Source organism: Triticum aestivum, chromosome 3B, assembly GCF_018294505.1.
Source record: "Triticum aestivum cultivar Chinese Spring chromosome 3B, IWGSC CS RefSeq v2.1, whole genome shotgun sequence".
NCBI classification, from domain to species: Eukaryota; Viridiplantae; Streptophyta; class Magnoliopsida; order Poales; family Poaceae; genus Triticum; species Triticum aestivum.
This window is the reverse complement of record NC_057801.1, coordinates 91,959,631-91,974,097: the sequence shown is the minus strand read 5'-3', so window position 1 is coordinate 91,974,097 and position 14,467 is coordinate 91,959,631. Positions and strand designations below refer to the sequence as shown.

Here is a 14,467-nt window from a genome sequence, read left to right as displayed (position 1 = left end):
ATAGATAGTTATCACTAGCGCTGGACAGGGAAGCACTACTGCTAACAATACTTACCAGTAGCGCTGCCCATACCAGCGCTACTACTAGGGTTTAGCTGTAGCGCGATAGTAGTAGCGTCGGGCCCAACGCTACTGCTATGCATATTTCAAGCGCTACTACTAGGATTTTTCCTAGTAGTGTCAAATTTGGTGTAGGTAAGTTACATAGGCATCTAGAATATGTGGCGCAAATTCAACTCATTAGGATATGCATAGCTAGTACTTCTTTCACAAAGGTTCTAGGTGGACAAAAACTTTGGAAATTTGCCGAGGAAGATTTACTGGGAAAATGGAGCTGAATTTTGTCATGAGGCAATGATTTGGATAGGAAAGAGTGCCCAAAAATTTTGAGGGCAATCAAGAATATATAAATAGCACTTCCTTCACAAAGTGTTGTTCTGAACAGAATAGGAAAATAAATATTGTTGAATTATTTTTGAACTAGGCAAGGAAGGTTTTTTACATATTTGACGAATATATGACCTAAAGAATTTATGAGATTTTTTTGGGAATTTTGGCAATGACAGAAATATAGGTTGCTTCACAACCTAGGGCAAAAATTGACACATGGACATGACACATAGGCAAAACTGATGAGGTGGTGCCTAGTCATAGCAATCCACCACAATGTACAAGGTTATGACCATCTATATTGGCCGTGATCAGCTAGAAATAAGGCAGCGGACCAGTGCTGCCTGCTTATGACCATTTCGTGTAAGGAAATTACGATCATTCTGACCAAAATGGTCATTATAGTTCAGGGTTTGGAGCCCCCTGAACAGCTTTTGACCAATTGGTCTCAAATGGTCGTAGATTTATGACCAATTCTTCCAGGGTCACTGACAGAAGGTCACAAGTTGACATATTTCTTGTAGTGTAGGCCCCGGGTTACTTCTGTTATAGCAATCGCAGTCTTATAAAGGTTGGATGAAGTGAGAACTTCAAAAAGTATATGAGGAGCAAAGCATCAAGAGAAGAGTACTACTTTGGTTTATGCAGTGTAACAAAAATGGCTAATATAGTTAACCGCTATATCCTTCTTTTTCTCTCCGGCATAGATGTGATAATAGTTGATTGTTATCCAATGCCATCACAACTTTTTTTCTCACTCGGCCGCACATCTAAGTAAGTGTCATTGTATATTAGAAGTTATCAGCTTCAATTTTGTTTTCAATCCATCTAAGTAAGTGTCATTGTATATTGATTGTTATTCAATGCCATCACACCTATTTTCTCTCTCTCAGACGCACAACAACATAGATTACACACTTTAGTCAGCACATCTCAAATACCTGTTGCTCCTCTTCATCTCTGTCTCTTCCTGCTTTTGCCTTTGGTGCATCTATGGTCAGTAATTGACAATGACCATCTCAAATGTTTTAAGCTTCATACAGTTACACTTAAAAAATAGCGACCTTTAGTAGATTGCCAAATATTGGTATGAGTTTGCCATTGTTTATGCATGCAACTTAGAAAATGGGAAAAGGTGCTGTAAAAATAACAATATTTTCACTCATAAAATTAGTACAACACAAAGGAATTCTGGTCTAGTGGGAATAATATTTTTTGACCAGGTCGTAAAATGTTGAGTGATAATTCCTAAAAGAAAGATAAGAATATAAGATTTCGTGTTAATGGTTATTTTCACATACCATTCAATATAAAACTTATTTAACATTTATTTGGATTTGTAACACAAGTGTGTAATCTCTTTTCACTGACGCACAGCCAGAATTTGGAGAGCAGGTATTGATGGAAGCTTCATCGCAACTAGAACTGGGGAGGTTGTTCACCGGTCACTATCTTCAGAACATAATCCATTTACTTTTGTTATTTTTCCTAATACATAGAAGCATGCCTAATTCCCTAGGGAAGACAGAATAGGACCAATGTCTTAGCTGCTACATTAATAAAGATTGTCATGTGGCGATGTTTATTTCAGCACAGAATTGGACCAGTGTCTTAGCTGCTGCTTGAGAATCTTCTTATGCTGATGCTCTCTTTGTATGTTGGTTATTTTGTTATCTACAAACCATTTACCAATTGAACAGTGGTCAACGTAGGTCTGAAGTACTGATATATCAAAAATAGGCATTATTTCCAGTTCTAAGCCTCTCAAACAAACTATAGGTAGAATTTGGTCTAATCCATGTCTCTGTTTTGCTACGGTATTTACTTTGAGTTTCTAAAGGATGTCAAACCTGCGTCTATATGTTTCCCGGCATGGCAAAAGCGCGCCTAATCATCTAGTTACACTGATGTTTAGAATGAAAGCTGGATACCACTAATAGGATTGATGCGGCCGCTTGTTTCTCATGTGGCCAACCAAGCCCAGTTTGTGTCGGAGCTCATTGATACTCCAGACGCAAGGTGGAACAAAGAGTTGATAGATGATGTTTTTTACCCGGAACCGTAAAACGGCCTTGCTGCATGGACACCCAATGCCACCAATATGGCGCCATTATTAAAATATAGTGGTAATGTTGGATACCACGTCAGCAGTATTTGAAATTCTAATGGCATTTCACGTGGCCAATGCCAGCAACAAATGTATATTACCACTGTCGTGCTTGTTGTCCAACGACAGTAAATTGATTTTTCGCTAATAAAAAATAGATACTCAATAGATACTCATCAACTTAGCAAGTTAAACTTCACAAAAGTTACTTGTTAGTTAAAGAACTACATTATTCAACTTTACAAACTGAGTAGTCTACTCGATCTTGATCATCAAGGATTAACTTCACCCGACGAATCTTGTTTCTATTGTTCTCTCCATATTTTTTGAAATGAGCTATATCCATCTTAAGCTCATTCCTCTCAGCCCCGAGGAGTTTTCTCTCATTCTTCAGCTTATCCCTCTCCTCAATCAGCTTATCCCTCTCATTCCTCAGCCTATTAGCCTTCCTGAAGAGATCAACACTCTCGTTAATCAGCTAACCTTCTCCGACTTCAGCGAGGCATTCACATACTGTATGCTACTGATGGTATACTGATGAGTCTGTAAGAGATCGTGGTTGAGCATCTCCACATCGTACACCTCCTCATGGTTGCCCCTAGAATTGGCCATGACCCGATGCACTTTAATTTGTTGTACAAATAAATAATGTTGTGTTTGGTTGCAAAATAGAGTATATGAATGCAGCTAAAATAATTTCATATATAGTTGAAACTACTTATGCCTATCAACACTCTACTTATGCACTGATTTGGCAATGCACTGATAATTTGGCACTTATTTAACAATGACTTGGCAATATTTCTAAAATAATCGAACATATGGCAGTACCAACATGTGTATAAAAATGCCTAGAGCAAACACAAATTATCCAACACATGGCATTTTCAACACATGCAAATTATCCATCTATTCAAATTATCTTGCACTGCCTACAAACACATTGTAGTTTCTACACATAGAAACACATCGTAGTTTCTATTCAAACTCCTAATTTTACCTACCCAGTCAAATTCATTTGGCCTACTCACTTCACTGCTAAACTGAAATCCTAGAGATGCAAATCAAATCGGGAGGGGATGAACTCATAGCAGTATCAACATGTGTATCAAAATGCCTAGAGCAAACACAAATTATCCAACACATGCAAATTATCTTGCACTGTCATACAAACAAATTGTAGTTTCTATTAATAGAAACACATTGTGGTTTCTATTTAAACTCCTAATTTTCCCTAATTTGAGTTCTTTGCCAAACTGAAACCATATAGATGCAAATCAAATCGGAAGGGGATGAACTCATCGATGATTCTGTAGAAAGCAAAAAAGAAGGTGGAGGGGATGAACTCACCGACGACTTGTAGTCAATGTCGTGGAGGGGATGAACCCTAGAAGTCCATCATTTCCACTGACATCACTGAAACCCTAGTGATGCAAATCAAACAAATTCAAATCAAATGAAATCAAATGGTTCTAGAGATAGGGCAGCGAGAGAGGGAGATTTACATGTTACCTCACCACCGGAACCCGCCAAAATCAGAGGGCAACAAGCGGTGATGGAAAGGGGATCGAGAGAGGAACAGAGAGAGCGAGGGCAGAGACACAAAGGGAGCGACGGCTGAGAGAGTAACATGAGGCGAGGGGGGCGTTGCCCCATTGGTTTTCACCCCCACTGCCTCCTAAGAAATTATGGGCTAGGCCCAATACGGAAAGAAAGTAAATTTAGCAAAAACAAAGAAATTTCTCACTTTAACAAAAGCAATGCAATATTTTTTACTTTACTAAAAGCAAATAAAGGATTTAAAATAATAATAACACTTTAATAAATTACTTAATATTCAAAACAATATTTTTAATTCAATAAAAACAATTAAAATAGTAAATATATTTAAAAATGTCAAAATTTCCTATTAAAATAATATAAATTTAATAAAAGTAAACTACAAAGTAATATAAAAATGTTGACCACCTACAAAAAAAATAAAAGGTAAAAAACTTGATGTCTCAAAATATAATATAAGAATTTTCACATTGACAAAATAATAATGTTGAAGTTTCATGTTAATATATTAAGAATAAATAATTATAAATGAAAGTAATTCCAAACATTAGACCCCACGTCGTATAGTGCTGACTTGGCACCCCATGACACGCCACAACTAAACATAATAGTGTTGTCGTTTTCTATGTTATACCACGTCACCACTATATTACGCCTTGAATAAACTGTGGGTCCCATATACATGTGACGTTCAACTATTTTCCAACGCCACCACTATGTCCCTAATAATGTCGTACCAAATAAGCCAACACACCACTTTGGAAAAATAATGTTGGGGTTGGTTGAAAATGGTGCGCCATCAACGAAAGTTGTGGCTAGTCATTTTTTCACTAGTGTATAAAGTAAGCAGGATGAAGGGGTACTAGGTGAAGGAGGATGGGTTGTTCAATATGTGGTTGGCCATATCTGCGGACTTTGTAGGCAAGGGCGGAGGAGGGCATGGAGGTAGTGGCCTTCACCGGGAAAGGAGATGAGGAGGGCATGGACCCGCGTCACTAGGGAGGGCGGCTTTGCGCGCTATTTCCTGTCCCCCTCACTTGTTTTCCTAGGAACAAAAGGGGTAAGTGGAGGCGAGTGAGATTTTTTTTTGCGAATACGCAAAGCTTGCGTATCATTGCATTGACAGAAAGAAAGTAGAAAAGTACATAAGAGGGTACAACACATAACACAGATGCATACATGAGAAGGCATGGACATGGGACCTGGAGCAGAGAGACACACGATGTTCAACCCCAAAAAAGAAAAAGACCACAACTAAACCACCAAGCCAAACCCAGCAGAGGGGCAAGCCGAACTGGCAAAACGCCAAACATCTCTAAATCCAACACTGGGAACGCAACGAGCAAGCAAGATGGCGCCCTCAAGAAGGGGAGCGTCGTCGTGATGTCGCCGCCATCCGATCCAAAGAACCAGATCAAGGGTCCCCCTTGGTGCTCGAAGAGGGGCACAGATAGAGGCCATGACAGCGCCTCCGAGAAGGGAAAAGACACCCGCGGGTGACTCGCTGCCAGCATCGGCGAGCCGAGGAGGGATTTCGCCCTAGCCTAAGTCTGAGCAATCCCATTGCCGGAGATCAGAGTCCAGAGATGAGAAAGTCACTTTGTTGGTCGAGATCACCACCTCATGAGAGGATGGATGGTTTGCGCGTGCCGCCGGCAGGTGGCACCCGACGACGTCGAAAGACGCGAGCTTTGGGATTGGCACGCCGTGGCGGTGGATGGGGTCGGAATGTGACAAGGCAAAAAGAGCCCACGCGGAGGACAGGATCACGGCCGATGCCACTGACAAGCTAGGAACCGAAAAGGAGCGTAGATCCAAGCTGCTAGGGACGGAGCCGTCGGGACGCAGTCAAGCCAAAGGCTGGAGAGACACAACAACTGGACTGTCAGGGTCGGAACCACGCCCGTAGAGGGCGGTTGAGAACGCAGGTCCATGACCGCCAGGACCGGAGCGGTGCCGACAAAGTGTCCACCATGAGGCCTCAACCACCCGCCAGAGAAGACCACCTTGACCACAGAAATCGGCCGGAAACAACACTGTAGCTCGAAGGAGGCGTTGCCGAGATGAGGAGCAGCCTGCAACCTGGGCAAGGCCAGAGCCTCTGCTCGCGTGGCCTCCTCCACCATCCAAGCCGTGCTCGCACCATCAGCATCAACACACGAGAAGAGCGTGCTGTTGAGGGAGGAGATGGCCAGGGGAGGAGTAGAACGAGCTCGTGCCGCCACGCCGGGACGGAGGACGTACCAGTCGGAGGGAGGGGTGGGGGAGGAGCTTCGCCAGATCAGATCTAGGCGGGCGGGGCCGAGCACGCGGGGAAGACCATGGGGTGCAGCTGCCGTGGCGGATCCGGCCAAGGAGGGGACAAGCGTCGTCGGAGGGGACGAGGGAGGCGGCGTTGGAGAGGGCGCGATGGTGGAGCGGCTCTGACCAGATCGAGGGTTGGGGGAGGGGTCCTGGCTTGAAGAGGGGAACGAGACCGCCTCGCCGCCACCTTCCCTGGGCGCGGCGCGCTTCGCCAGCCGGCCCTCTGGCGGCGGCGCTGCGGGGAGCGACGATGTAGAGCGGAACTTGGGCGGCGGCACTGGTTTTCCCCCGTGTTGCTAGACACGGGCGACGCGGGGGACGAGGTTGGCTCCTTTATGCTCAAAGTCGAGCGGGGAGGTTGCGAATTCGGGTTAAGGAAGGTGGAGTGAGGGAGCAGCCCGGTGAATATTTCGCTATGATGCTGAGACTGAATACCGAGACCCGTCGAATTTGAAGCATGTCCATGCTCCATGAAATCGAATAAAGTTGCGACTTTTTCTTTGACGGCCATGCATGTCATGAAATCGAGGATGATGTCGTGAATTAAGAGCGAATCCCACATGTAGTAGATTAACTCCATAGTATATTGTTGACTCATGAAGTTGAACTGTCTACAAAAAAGTTAGAGTTTCTGCCTCTCGCCGCCGCCGCCGCAGGTCCGCCTCCTCTCCGGTGGCCCTAGGGCCATGGGACGCGGTGGATCTCGGCAAGGGTCGGCGGGAGGGCTCCGTTTTTAGTCGTTTCTTTCAGTTTTGCTAGGGTTTGTGTCCTGCTGAGGAAGACGAGACGGCGGCGGCTACCTGAAGATGGAATAAAGGTCTCCCCGCCTAGTCCCCGTTCCGGCGGCGCGTCTAGCACCGTTGGTGGGCGTGTGGAGGTGTGTCTCCGGCGGATCTATCTTTGGTAGATTTGCTCGGATCTCGTTGTTGTTCGTCTATGTTCGCGTGTCTTCGGATTGGATCTTTCTAATCTACGTTATTCTTCATCTGCGGCGGTTGCTGTTCTGGTGCGCTGGTCCTACGGGGCCTTAGCACGACGACCCCCCGACTGTCTACTACAACAAGTTGTGCCCGACTCCGGCGATGGAGGGGCGATGACGGCGGCGCCTTCGGCTCGCTTCAGTGCTGGTAGTCGTCGCTAGGTGGTTTATGGATCTGGATGTAATTTTTATTATTTCTGATATTCGTTGTACTGCCATGATTGAAGATGAATAGATCGGAAATTTTCTCGAAAAAAAAGAAGTTGATAATGATGGTTTGCAGCAGAAAAAATGTCGATGGAAAATTGAACTCAAATTCCCGCCACGGCAAAACTCCAATGCGCGCGCGTGGGCCGAAACCCGTCTGCTCCCCGCCCGCCTTCTTTCCGCCACGTCAGCGATCCGTGCCAAGGCGCATCTGGGTCGTCCATCGCACATCGCGACGGACGGCCGATATCATATCGATCCGTGGCACCCATCCATCAACCAATCAGAGCCCGCCTCCCTCCTCGTATAAAAGCTGCTCCGACTACGGGAACCACAAGGAAAACGGAACACGAGCGGGAAACTCGCCGCGCCCTCGCCGGTTATCCACCACAATTCCTCCCACGTTCCAGCGAAGCCTCGCACACCACACCAGAGCACCTTCCCCCGTCGCCGCCGCCGCAGCAGCAGCAGTATCCATGGCGCCGAAGGCTGCCGAGAAGAAGCCGGTGGAGAAGACCCCCGCGGTCAAGAAGCCCAAGGCGGAGAAGAAGGTGCCGACGTCCAAGGAGGGCGGCGAGAAGAAGGGGAAGAAGAAGTCCAAGAAGAGCATGGAGACGTACAAGATCTACATCTTCAAGGTGCTGAAGCAGGTGCACCCGGACATCGGCATCTCCTCCAAGGCCATGTCCATCACGAACTCCTTCATCAACGACATCTTCGAGAAGCTCGCCGGCGAGTCCGCCAAGCTGGCGCGGTACAACAAGAAGCCCACCATCACATCCCGGGAGATCCAGACCTCCGTCCGCCTCGTCCTCCCAGGCGAGCTCGCCAAGCACGCCGTCTCCGAGGGCACCAAGGCCGTCACCAAGTTCACCTCCGCCTGATTTGGCACGTCGTCTGTGTCTTCTTTGGCAGATCAGATCGATGGCGCTCGCTCTGTAGTTAGCTGTTCGTGCTATGTCGTCTTGTAACTTGTGCTGGTTCATGATCTGGAGAAATAGTAACAGCGCTTATTTCGGTTCTTTCTATGATCCTGTTTGTGCTACTTTCTCTCGGTTGTATTGGTTGTGCAAGCGCGCGTTCTCTATAAATCGCTGCAGACGGCGGAGATATGAACTTGCCGAGATGTTTCTGACAAGCACCAGGTTTCAGTTAGCTGACGGAAGTGTTGATATCTTCAGACATAAACACAGCGAGTTCTTGCTTTGATCCCGTTTGTGCTACTTTGTCTTGGTTCGATCTACTTATTATTGAAGCTCGCGTTTCTCTGTAAATCTCTGCAGACAACGACTCCGAACCGGCAGAGATGTTTCTCTGTTGGACTATGAACTCTGAACTTGCAGGGCGTGGGGTGGTGAGTCTATTTCACTTAACTGACGAAAGTGTCGGTATCTTCAGACATAAACTCAGTTCGACCTTCCGCCTGCTCGCTCAATGGCTTTGATCGCCTGAAACGTCACTGTTGCTCATGCAGATATTGCCGTTACTGAACATCTCTGTTCCGTCATGACGTCAAGCGCTACAAACCAAAGCTTATCCAAGTAATCACGGCGAAATTGGTTTCTTTCTAGCTTTGTATGCTGTACAAGTACAACAGGCGGCTTCAGTTAGAAGCACAAGTTAACAACAAATGAACACGCCGATCGTACGGTGATCGAACGAGGAAAGAATTAGCCCCACACGCGCGGGCGCGGCTAGACCACGAGCAGCTCGTGGTTCACCGATCAGTGGCACACGATGGTCTCGAAGCAGTCGATCCCATCGAACTCCGGCGCGAACCGCGGCCGCAGCGTTGGCGGCGACTGTGATTTCCCCTTGTCCGGCTGCCGCTCCGCCTCAGCCGGCAGACCGCCCTGCTTCCTATCTTGCCCTGCTGTAGCCGACGTCGCCCCCGGCGCCGGCGACGTGCTTAGGATGGAGAAGGCCAGCACCTTGTCCATACTCGATTCGAGACGGGACGGGGATGATTCCAGCTGCAGCTCCGGTGGCCGATGCTTTCTTGCACCCGCACTCGCTCTGTGTCTTTGCTCCAATCAATCAATTGGCTTTGCTTTGCTTTGCTTGCTTGCTCGGGTTGGTGAAGGGAGAGAGGGGACGCGACCCGGCTTATATACGGCGGGGCATGGTCCATGGAGGAAGTTTTGGGCATGGCGGGTTCTAGCTAGCGCTGGAGGAGCCAAGAATACTCGTGGACGCGGCCGCGAGGGAGAACCAGTGAGCCAGCTCGTGACGCACGCGGTGGCGTGGTGGAGGTTGCAACCGTCTCGCGGTTTCGCCCGTGTTTATATTCTTTCCCTCCTGTGCTGTCTTCTCTACCCGTGAAAATTGACAATTCTGGCCATTTTTTCCCCCGTAATAAGTCTGGCCTTTTCTGAAAGAGAGAATTCATTATTTAACACTGATTTTTTTGGCCAATTTGACACTTGAAACCTTTTTCTTCCTCATTTAACACCAACTCTAAAATTCATTCCTTTTCTAATACTCCCTCCATTTTGAGTACTAACGGTTTAAATGACACCTAAAAAGGCGATTTTTTACCCCGATGCAACTTGGTGATCAAAAGTATTCACATTACTAAAGAAACTAGAAAAAATAACTTTTTTCTGTTGTTAAATGCAAAATTAGGCAGAACCTCCCTGGTAAACATGCATATCTTGGATTTAAATTATTTCTAAATTTAGTTAAAAAATTAGGCCGAACGTCCCCTGTAATTTGATGCAATATCCCCCGACAATTCACATACACATAATTAAACACACAATATTCAAATTTGCCAACGTCACGAGACATGAACATTTAGGCTCACATCCAAGTACACATATATGACTTACAACATATGTCACGCGTTGGCGCACCCCACGGGAGCAAGAGTTTTTTTTCCTTTTCTGCATGCCTTTTCGTGTTTTATGGTTTCTTTGCTCTTTGCCTTCTTTTTCTTTTGGTGTTCAACTTTTTCTTGGCTTTCCCTAGGGTCCGGTGAAAAAAAATATTTTTTTCCAAGCAAAATTGTGCTTCTAAAAAAGTGAAATATGAGAAGCATGGATTTTTTTTTTTTTCGAGCAAAATTGTGCTTCTACAAAAAAGGGAATTATGAGAAGCATTGATTTTCTTCCGTGAGAAGCATCTCGGGAAAGGAAAACCACAACATGTGCTTCTGTGAGCACAAGATGTACTTCCCGGGAAAAAGGAATAACACAACCTGCTTCTACGAGAAGCACAACATGTACCTCGCCGAAAAAAAAGTACATCATGTGCTTCTAAAAATTGAAAAACCGCAAAAACATGTTTTCAGGCTCCGTTTTTTCTTCTTCCATTGTTTCCTGTATTTTTTTGGTTGCGGGATTTTTTTTCGTTTTTCTTTTCATTTTTTCTTCTGATTTCTTCATGATTTTTTTTGGTTGCGGGATCTTGTTTGAGTTGAAAGGATGGATTGTTGGGATCTCTAGTAAAGTCCAACCATACCTTCCCTTTTGCAGTCTTCTTTTTTCCTTTTGTTTTTTCTTCTTTTTTGTTTGTTTGTTATTATTTTTCTTTTTTAAAATTCATGGCATTTTATCAAATCCATTACTTATGATTTTAGAAAAAATGATGAACATTTTTCAAATTTGTGAATCTGTTTTCAATTCCATGAATGTTTTTCAAATTCATATTTGTTCTTCAAATTGATGAATATTTTTCCTTATTAGCGCTCTAAAGTTTATGTCCATTGAAATTTGTGTTTTCATTTTTTCTACTGAAATATATACCCTTGTATTTTGGTAGTTTTGCGGAGTACCGATGGTGTCCTTTTTGTACATATGAAACCCTACAATATCTTTAGAGCATGGAGGAGTTCGTTTGTGCTGCCAACCCTCACCATATTATGCAAATATCATCGACTTCACCATCCATGAGTGCCAAGTTGTAAGAACCCCAGTATCACACTACAGTGATCACCCATAGTTAATGCCATGTCAGCAAGTTTAACAGTGTCTAAATCATCATTTGCATCATATTGCATTTCAAACTCCTAATTCAAACTTCAATTAAATTCAAAGTGGAAAATAAAATTTGTTCAAATCAGAAACTAAAATGTTCATTAAATGAATAATTTAGAGGCAGTTATAAAATTGTAACCAACATTTTATGGATTAGTTAAGTGACTCTAACAACCTGAAACAGTGGCTAACAGCACCAATTAATAACCTTATAATTAATCTAAATTTAATATGGAATAGTATTTTACCCAAACTAGTTTTTGATGCTAGGATATATTGCAATACAATTTATGAGCTAGCTCCGGTATTTTATAAAAATCATTTAGGTGATAAACATTTTGCAAATAGAAAAAAAAAACAGAAAACAGAAATAAGAAAATAGAAAAGGGCCTAAGTTCTACTATGCACTTAGGCCTACTAGCTACAAGTGCGGCCCAGCCCACCTGGAGTTCCCTCCTTCCTCCTACTGCTCATCCGAGCTCGGTGGCCGCCGGGCACTCGTCCAGGCCGCAGATGGCCACACGACGACCATCTGTCGTGCCCCCGCGCGGTTAAGGCCACCCTCGACCCCCTGGAAACCCTAGCTACCCCCAGTCCCCCGCTCTCTCTATCATTCCCGCTGCGAGCTTGCCCGAGAGCTCGCCGCTCGATCACGCGGCCACCGTGCCCCGATTGCCCCGCCAACGTGCCCGAACGGCACCCATACGTTGACTACGCCGAACGGAACAAGCTGGGAAGCCTCCACGCTGCTGCCATCTTCTTCTCCTTGGATCGCCGCCGTATGTCGCCATCGATTCCGGATGCTCCGTGCCTCCCCGAGCACACTGCCACTTCCCTACGGCTCCTGGTGAGCCACCGTGTCTCTCCCCTCGCTTTCCCGCACGGATCCATCACCGTAGCCGCCGTTGCTATCGCCGCTCGAAGCTCACTCCGCAGCGGAGCTCGTCACCGTCGTCCTCATCGATGTCGTGCTCACCCGAGCTCGCCACCGTGCTCTAGGACTCGCCAGGACCCCGTAGAGCCTTCCTAGTAGTCCTGCAGTGCCCTCTAGCCGCAGTTCACGCGAGGGCCGAAGTCCGGCGTCCGCTCCGCCACTCGTCGTCATAGTTTCCGGCCGTTTACGGCCGCACCGCCACCGTAGATGGATGTGGCGTTGAACGTTCGATTGAACAAGCCTAAGCACGCCCCGAACGGGCCACCGTAGCGTTTTTCCGGGCAAGTCCAGCGACGCTCCACCGCTGAAATGGTCGCCGGCAATGCTCCGACCGCCACGCTGACCTGGCGCCGGTAGGTCCCGCCATGTGCCACTGACTGTGGGCCCCGTGGGCCCGCTTGACCTCGTTGACTTGGGTCAACGCTGACTAGGCGCCCTTGTGGCTATGACATGCAGGCCCCACTCCATTAAACGGTTTAAAATAAATACATAATTAGGTAATTAATTAATTTAGTTAATTAAATGGCTAAGAACCTGCTGACAGTAGGCCCCACACAATTATTAGTCTAATTAGATTAAACTAACCCCACCGTTAGTACACTGTCAATGACATGTGGGTCCCACTGGACCCACCTGTCTGGTTTGACTGGTCAGCCAATCTGTTGACCTACTGACGTCAACATTGCATCATGCTGATGTCATAATTCCCTTTTCTGTTAAACAAGTAAATTCCAGTAAATGTTAAATCTTTGAAAATTCATAGAAAATAAACCGTAGCTCGGATCGAGAAACTTTGTACATGAAAGTTGTTCAGAATGACGAGACGAATCTGACTGTGTCGTCTGTTTCTATGTCGGAACCATCTACGGAGGTGAACCCCTAAATTTTAGCCCGTTTCCGGTAGATGAATAGTGCCTATACACCGGTTCATAAATCCAATTTAAAACCTAAAATATCTAATATGACTTAGACATATCTTTAGGCAACCCTGCACTGCATGTTAGCATAGCATACTCTATGTTGCATATGATTACTGTGTATTTATCTATTTCTTCCCCCTCTTCTCTCCGGTAGACCCCGAGACCGATGTTGTCCCTGTGATCGACTACGTCACCGACGACACCACTGAGGACCCTGCCTTTGCTGCTGAGCAACCAGGCAAGCACCCCCCTTTTGAGCATACCAATATCACCTACTCTATTTCTCTTATGCTTGCATTAGAATCTGCTGCTACTACTGTTATCCTATTTCTGCTGCATAGCCTGTTTATTGTAACATGTTGTTGTTACCTACCTGCCTATCTTAAACTGTTTAGTATAGGGTGGGTAGAGACCCATTAGAGACCCCCACTTTATCCCGGCTGCCCCGCTAGATTATTAGAAGACCCGATCAACGGGATCGAAGACGAGGCCCCGACACCGCACATCACTTTCCCCTTAGTTGCTCATGACTACTGGGTTACTATCGAGTGCCGAGGGTGATACCTCATCAGCACTTCTGATGTTAACCTTGTAGGTTAGTTCATCGGTTATGGTCATCGAGGGTGATTCCTCCTTCTCCACTCCCGATAACGACACTGTTGTGCAACTCCACAAGAGTGGACCTCGAGGGTGATTCCTCCTTCGTTCACCTTGACGATAACATCAGGTGGAATTCCATCAAGGGTGATTCCTCAGGGTTCCCCTTGGTGTTAGACACACGGTTACTATGGTTACTATGACTTTAGACTAAACCATGTTACTAAAGACGAGTCGGCCCTGAGGGGTACCCGCGTGAGCTTAATTGCGAGTGATGTGGAGTCAAGTTGACCTGGAAGGTTCTCGCAAGTTAATGACGAGGCGTGGACGGGCATTCTTAGCCCTTGCCGCAAGTCCTCGAGACGGGGCGACGGGGTCACCTCGATCGTGAGTCTCTGCACGTTACCGCGCGCTACTAATCCACTACGATTTGGATATTTGATCCGACGGGCCTCTGGCCTAATAGCACTAACCATCACATGGGCATAGTAT

The 14,467-nt window shown here is 46.0% G+C and overlaps 1 protein-coding gene across 1 annotated transcript; it reads left to right on the top strand.

Moving 5' to 3' along the window:
- The first annotated feature begins 7,890 nt into the window (after nucleotides 1–7,890).
- On the top strand, nucleotides 7,891–8,679 carry LOC123064930 (histone H2B.4). Its single transcript, NM_001426762.1, has one exon. It carries the CDS (start codon nucleotides 8,024–8,026, stop codon nucleotides 8,429–8,431), a length of 408 nt encoding a protein of 135 aa, NP_001413691.1. The 5' UTR covers nucleotides 7,891–8,023; the 3' UTR covers nucleotides 8,432–8,679.
- The last annotated feature ends 5,788 nt before the right edge of the window (nucleotides 8,680–14,467 follow it).